A 7,463-nucleotide genomic window follows, 5' to 3' on the forward strand; every position below is an offset into this window, starting at 1 on the left:
ATAACTTTGATTACATTTAAATCTAAAGCTATAGTCTGAAATTTCATACAATCATAAAATATGTAATTTAATAACCGCAGGGACATTTAATTACTTTAGTTGCAAAAGGTGGTCATGTTTGTAAAAGTGAGATTACCACATTGTCATTCGAAAAATAAACGACGATTGTCACGACATTCAAGCATGTTACGTTAATATTTTATGTAACGGATAACGCCAGTATCTAAACTAATGTGGAGATGATAGCATCAGAGCAAACATCGAAAGCGAAACAAAATTATTACAGTCAGTTCTCTATAACATATTTAGGATAATAGTTAACAAATTTAAGCGTTATCAATATAACAGCCGGCGAAAAATCATGCAATCTTGCTTGTGTAGTGTTCCGATATTTAACAAAAAATCCCCAAATATTACTTCAATACATTCACAATCGCTTTGACAGTTACATAAAATATAGTTCGAATGTTTTATAACTTATTCTGCAAAGATCACTTTCAGTTTCAATAACCAAACGCATATACACACTACCACACATATACTATTTTACCACAGTGTTTCTACTTAACGTGAGTTTTAAAGAAAATATGTGCAGCGCATCCACGACCGAAGACAAACTTCATTCTCTTGAGGTGAGTGTTAGGAACATCCAAGAACTTATCAGAAGAAAACAGTTGGCAGGTTTTGAAAATAAAATTATTCTAAAAGAAAACTTATTTCCTAAACGCATACCTTTCTATATTAGAAGATTTAAGCAGAACCTGACATACAACGTTCTGTGGGCCTTGGTACACGTGCTTGCAGCTATTGCCAGTGGTTATTATATCAAGACTGCTCTAGATAGTTGGCAATCATCCCCAGTAGTACAAGCTACGTCTAACAGCCAGGTTCACATCGACAGTTTACCATTTCCTGCGGTTTCAATATGTAGGCCTTTCCAATTCAATCGTGATTATGATTTTCGTGGAAAATTTGAAAACTGTCTTGACTGTGAAAACCGTGATTGTACTCTCAAAAGTGACACCTGCAACTACACAGAACTAAGAAGACTCGTCTTATCTTACCAAATGTGTCAAAGATATGGTCATCGCAATCGCCTGCCCCCAAATATTTGGAATCAAAGTCACGTTGAAGATGATTTTGACGAAGAGGAGTTTAAAGAATACATCTCGAAAATCGTACCTCCGTGTGCATCTGAGTCTCTGGTAACTCGAATGAAGATACAATCAGCGTCTAATCTATACCTATCCAGATGTGATAGCGATGTGTTTCAGCAGTTTTATTCGTCTCAGAGAAGAATATGCATTACTTTCAACAGTTTGCGACACAAAGACATCTTCCAAGATGACGTAGTTACCACTATACCCATGGCTAATACGGTTCCAAACGAAGGCCATCTTTGGACACTCGATAACATGATGGAATTCAAAGGAAGTTTAAACTTCCTACTTAAGGTCAATTACTGACAATGCCCATAGAAAATCCATAATACGCCCTTGTGCTTTGGCTTCTCATTGATATCTTATCATGATATATTTTTTGATTCTTACTTTGGCTTTATTATTTGTTGGTAGTTTTATAGGTGATAGCTGTACAACATATACATTTTAAGTTTTATATCTGAGCTTCAGGAAACTTGAAAAACTAGTTTATTCAAATGTTTGATTTCAATTTCTAGTTATAAAATATTCCCTGTTGGTTTGAGGTACTTAGTAAGTGTCACCTCTGCTGCATTATTTCGTTTTTGCTGTGATGCTAGAGTGTCATGTGACACATAGAGTTAGTGTTTGGAAGTTTGGCAGAGTACGTATTGAACAGCAATGCTGCGATCACTGACCCCTGCGCAAGGCAAACTACGTAAAGGTGCTGAAGCCTCATGCGCAGGAAGTGTTATGCTTGATACCTTGTAAATATAATCAGTCCATGTTATGAGCTAAGTGAACAACCAAAAACACAAGAGGTAAATAAATAACTCATTTTAGAAATTTAATTTCACATACAATCAAATGCCAATACATGAAGAATATTAGGAAATAGAATCGAACGTGAATTTGAAATGGTTTTGATGATTGTAGTGATGTATACATAGGTAGCCTTCACTCCGTTCATTTGTTTACTTTTTTGACTTTTTGCTATAGGGTACAATCCAAATCTATATCTCAAATGTTCTTAAAATAGCCCATTCACCAACCTGTTGCCATTAATTATTAATTTGGTTTAGGAGTTATTGTATTTTTATTAGGGACGCCCACATGTTGAAACAGTCTTGCGACACCCAAGTATGTGAGTTTCCACACACAAGTAACACTGAACCCCAGGAACGCTCCCAGCACGCCGAGCGTGTAGGCCAGGAACTCTTTGGCACTTGTGATGCTGTAGCGGACATTTGTGTAGAAATAGTTCTCGTTGAAAAATATATCTGCGGAAGCAAATATGGTGATATTTCCTACCACATTTTCACTTATCGGTATTCCTGTGTCACAAATTCGTACTTGAGAGAATTGCAGTCCGGTAAACATCCACAGTTTTGCACCCTCGGATCACATCTTGCAATACAAACCTTCACAGAATCGTTGGGCCTCGGGTATAACATGGGGACACATCCGCACGAACTGATGGTGGAGTTGATATAACATTCAATATCGCAGTTATACTTTGTGTAAAATTTGAACATCGTAAGTTTCTTCTCGTGGACGAAATAGCAGCCTCTCTGTTGGGGTGTGTACTGCTCCAAGTCCCTCGCTAACGTTATCTTTGGAGTTATCAAGATGTCAGCATTAATGTTCTTATACACATGTATTTCACTACCAAAATAGTTATTCACGGGTATTTCGTGTGGACTGTGAATTATAACGGAAAACATTTCGTTGACAGTGTATTCACAAATGTTGTCAGAATCGTTTAATTTTATATTTGGTACCAACGCGTAACTAGGTAGACCGTATATAGGAGTAGAGTTTAAACTTCCTTTGAATTCCATCATGTTGTCGAGTGTCCAAAGATGGCCTTCGTTTGGAACCGTATTAGCCATGGGTATAGTGGTAACTACGTCATCTTGGAAGATGTCTTTGTGTCGCAAACTGTTGAAAGTAATGCATATTCTTCTCTGAGACGAATAAAACTGCTGAAACACATCGCTATCACATCTGGATAGGTATAGATTAGACGCTGATTGTATCTTCATTCGAGTTACCAGAGACTCAGATGCACACGGAGGTACGATTTTCGAGATGTATTCTTTAAACTCCTCTTCGTCAAAATCATCTTCAACGTGACTTTGATTCCAAATATTTGGGGGCAGGCGATTGCGATGACCATATCTTTGACACATTTGGTAAGATAAGACGAGTCTTCTTAGTTCTGTGTAGTTGCAGGTGTCACTTTTGAGAGTACAATCACGGTTTTCACAGTCAAGACAGTTTTCAAATTTTCCACGAAAATCATAATCACGATTGAATTGGAAAGGCCTACATATTGAAACCGCAGGAAATGGTAAACTGTCGATGTGAACCTGGCTGTTAGACGTAGCTTGTACTACTGGGGATGATTGCCAACTATCTAGAGCAGTCTTGATATAATAACCACTGGCAATAGCTGCAAGCACGTGTACAAAGGCCCACAGAACGTTGTATGTCAGGTTCTGCTTAAATCTTCTAATATAGAAAGGTATGCGTTTAGGAAATAAGTTTTCTTTTAGAATAATTTTATTTTCAAAACCTGCCAACTGTTTTCTTCTGATAAGTTCTTGGATGTTCCTAACACTCACCTCAAGAGAATGAAGTTTGTCTTCGGTCGTGGATGCGCTGCACATATTTTCTTTAAAACTCACGTTAAGTAGAAACACTGTGGTAAAATAGTATATGTGTGGTAGTGTGTATATGCGTTTGGTTATTGACGTGCCTCAACCTGGATACACATATCACAATAAATCAAACAGTTCTATCACTAAATTAGAAATAGGTTTTAATCTGGCTCTACTAAATTAAGAGAAGTGTTCGGCATAGAAACTTGGTAGAAGTGTCTTGGTCTGAAGATTTGCTATCAACAAATAAATTAGGTTTATTCCCTTGGGGCTCTGCCCATGTGGCCTTTAAAATTCCCTTAATGTGAAATCCTCATCAGGTAAAATTTAAAAACTAATATTTTGGTGTGTTATTTATTGTATTTTTATTTTGGGCTCTTGCATTTAAACAGTCTTGATACACCCAAGTATACAAATTGCCACACACAAGTAACACTGAACCCCAGGAACGCTCCCAGCACGCCGAGTGAGTAGGCCAGGAACTCTTTGGCACTTGTGATGCTGTAGCGGACATTTGTGTAGTAATAGTTTTCCGTAAACCATAGTTGTGCGCCACCAAAATAAGTGATATTTCCTATTACCTCTTCATTCATCGGTAAATCCTTTGTCACTAATTCGTACTTGAGAGAATTGCAGTCCGGCAAACAATCACAGTTTTGCACACTCGGTTCACATTTTCCAATACAAACCTTCACAGAATTGTTTGGCCTCGGGTATAACATGGGGACACATCCGCACGAACTGATGGTGGAGTTGATATAACATTCAACATCGCAGTTAAATTTCGTATAAAATTTGAACATCGTAAGTTTCTTCTCGTGGACGAAATAGCAGCCTCTCTGTTGGGGCGTGTACTGCTCCAAGTCCCTCGCTAAGGTTATCCTAGGAGTTATCAAGATAATTACATTAATCTTATTATGCACAAGTATGTCACTACCATAATTAGCATTCAAGGGTATTTCGTTTGGATTGTGCATCACAATGGAAATTAATTCGTTGACCGTGAATTCACACATGTTCTCAGAGTTATTTAATTGTATATTAGGTGACATTTCGTAACTGGGTAGACCGTATATGGGAGTAGAGTTTAAACTTCCTTTGAATTCCATCATGTTATCGAGTGTCCAAAGCTGGCCTTTGTTTGGAACCGTATTAGCCATCGGTATAGTTGTAACTACGTCATCTTGAAGGATGTCTTTGTGTCGCAAACTGTTATAAGTAATGCATATTCTTCTCTGAGGCGAATAAAACTGCTGAAACACATCGCTATCACATCTGGACTGTATAAGATCGGGCGCCGATTTTATTCCCAATCGAGCGATCAGAGACTGAGAATCACACGAAGGTACAAGTTCCGATAAATATTCGTTAAACTCTTCTTCACCAAAATTATCTTGAACGTGCTCTTGGCTCCAAATATTTGGCGGTAGGGAATTTTGATCACCATATTTTAGACACATTTGGTGAGCCAACACGAGTCTTCTCATTTCCTTGTATTTGCATGTGTCACTGTTGAGAGTACAAACATGGTTTTCACAGTCAAGACAGTTTTCAATATCTCCACGAAAATCATAGTCACTATGAAATTGGAAAGGCCAGCAGAAAGTGAGTGCAGGAAATGGCAAATTGTCAATGTGAACCTGGCTGTTAGACGTTGCTTGTACTACTGGGGATGATTGCCAACTATCTAGAGCAGTCTTGATATAATAACCACTGGCAATAGCTGCAAGCACGTGTACAAAGGCCCATAGAACATTGTATGTCAGGTTTTCCTTAAATCTTCTGATGTAGAAAGTTATGAGATTAGGCAAAGGCTTTTCTACCTTCGGAGTATAAGTTTTTTTACGTCCAAAATCATCTTCCACTTCTTTTAAATTCTTTCTGTTGTACAATCCTGTAATGGCGAAATCTGCACCATGCAGAGTTACGTGTATATTTTTATCTTCAAAACCAGCCAATTGTTTTCTTCTAATAAGTTTTTGCATGTCTTTGAAGCTTACCTCGAGAGAGACTACCCTGTCTTCGAGTGTATTTGAATCTGGCATATTATCGATACCAAATTGCAGAACTATTATTGCAGAAAATCGGTAAAGTAATGATCTTCACTGGCGTTGTCAGAGCCCAGAATAATTCTCGTATCACACAGCCTTAAACTGGCCAACAACATAAACAACACGAAGTCAACATCTATGAACACTTAAGTGTAGTCTGCATGAAAAGTTTGTACTGGAGATCTGTTGCCGGCTTGACACAAAACGTCTACGTGACAAACTGTATTCATTGTTGCGTGATGTTTTGTCAGTTATGAAATAATCATCTCTTTATCATGTGTAACTCGCCACTGAACATAGGATGGGGATAAAAAATTAACAACGATTGATATAATCGGAAGGTTCAGGCACGTCAACATTTTATTCTCATTTGCATTGTAGGTGTTATCTAAATTATATACAGCCGCTTGTGTAACTGACTCACTGGGGGATACAAATTATAGACCACTACTAGAAGTGCTAGGGAGTTAAAATTTGGCACGATTGTCAGTCTTGGTACCAAAACCCCGGGAAAATTCTCAAAAGTTGCATTTAGAGGGCTGTACCGTAACTGCCACTACGTTTTATGATCATAATCCATACCGAAACTGCCACGCCAATTAGTGAGGATTATAAGGGTGTTTTTGAGAATGCTAGAAACACTAAAACTGCCACGGCGGATTCCTCAGGAAGGGGAGGTTGGTTTGGCAACGTGCAGGGAGAAACGGGAGTGTGAATATCCCTCACTCATCACAGTGACGATTTTGAAACACAACACTTTACTTTGCTCATAACTTAGTTAAATACTTTTCATGTCGCTACTTAAAAGAGGCCATACTAACTTTGTACTTATTTTAAATCAAGTATCAATAGAAAAATTCATTTAACTACCGATGAAGTTAGAAATAATTAAATAATATGTTCTAAAGGATTAAGATTGCAATGGAATGTAAAATGTTTCTTACTAAATGTATTATATGAATGCTCTTAACCCGTTATAGTGAATTACTGGCGTTAAAGAACTCGATAAACAACATATTTTATCATTAGATTTGAAGTTTTAAGTTTATAAATATACCAAGGTGTAGGTAGGCATCGTCAAAATTGCACAAGAAGAAACATAATCTAATGCAAATAATAGCACAACAGGATACATGTCCTGAAGTATAAATAAAACACAATTGTAATAAATATGTTGATAATATTTGGTGAATTTATTGATTTCATCCTATACTATTATTAATATTTTGAAAAAAAAAACACTTTTTAACCTCGCCGTAGCAGTAAACCCTAGGTATTTGTTAAATCTAATGTTATTTAAATGGGGAATAAATATGTCTTGTCCCCGTTTTTTGTTTTTTTTTCTAGCAAAACCACTTATTAACACCACACTTTGTATAACAAGACGGACAATTTTAGTAAGAATCCAATCAAACAAATTGAAATTCACTTAGTGTGCAGGTTTGCTGCGGGCTGCGGTGGAGGTAATGTATTTAGAAATGAGCTGGGAATACCATGAAAACATGCTTTTCAGCATAGGAGATCCTTTGTGATGACTAGAATACACAGAATTGAGTTCGAGTCTGTCCAGATTTTGTTTAGTACGAAATACAAATAAAATACAAGACTAG

The 7,463-nt window shown here is 37.2% G+C and overlaps 1 protein-coding gene across 1 annotated transcript; it reads right to left on the minus strand.

Moving 5' to 3' along the window:
- Positions 1-1,755: 1,755 nt before the first annotated feature.
- On the minus strand, positions 1,756-5,847 carry LOC128992786 (pickpocket protein 28-like). Its single transcript, XM_054416526.1, has 3 exons — positions 4,230-5,847; positions 2,253-2,419; positions 1,756-1,839 (listed from the first exon to the last, which is right to left on the minus strand). The coding sequence occupies exons 1-3, from the start codon at positions 5,845-5,847 to the stop codon at positions 1,756-1,758; spliced, it is 1,869 nt and encodes a 622-aa protein (XP_054272501.1).
- Between the last annotated feature and the right edge of the window lie 1,616 nt (positions 5,848-7,463).

This window comes from Macrosteles quadrilineatus, unplaced genomic scaffold (assembly GCF_028750875.1).
Source record: "Macrosteles quadrilineatus isolate MER2022 unplaced genomic scaffold, UCM_ALF_1.0 Scaffold_4__1_contigs__length_99947679, whole genome shotgun sequence".
Lineage (NCBI taxonomy): Eukaryota > Metazoa > Arthropoda > Insecta > Hemiptera > Cicadellidae > Macrosteles > Macrosteles quadrilineatus.

Bases quoted from the DNA above. Each gene is read 5' to 3' on its own strand.
- LOC128992786 (XM_054416526.1), bottom strand. From the start codon at position 5,847: ATGCCAGATTCAAATACACTCGAAGACAGGGTAGTCTCTCTCGAGGTA. The intron at 2,420-4,229 runs GTGTGTGGCAAT...TTGCTTCCGCAG, and splicing joins CCTGGGGTTCAGTGTTACTT to ATATATTTTTCAACGAGAAC. The intron at 1,840-2,252 runs GTGGGCGTCCCT...TGCCTTGCGCAG, and splicing joins TCGCAAGACTGTTTCAACAT to GGGTCAGTGATCGCAGCATT.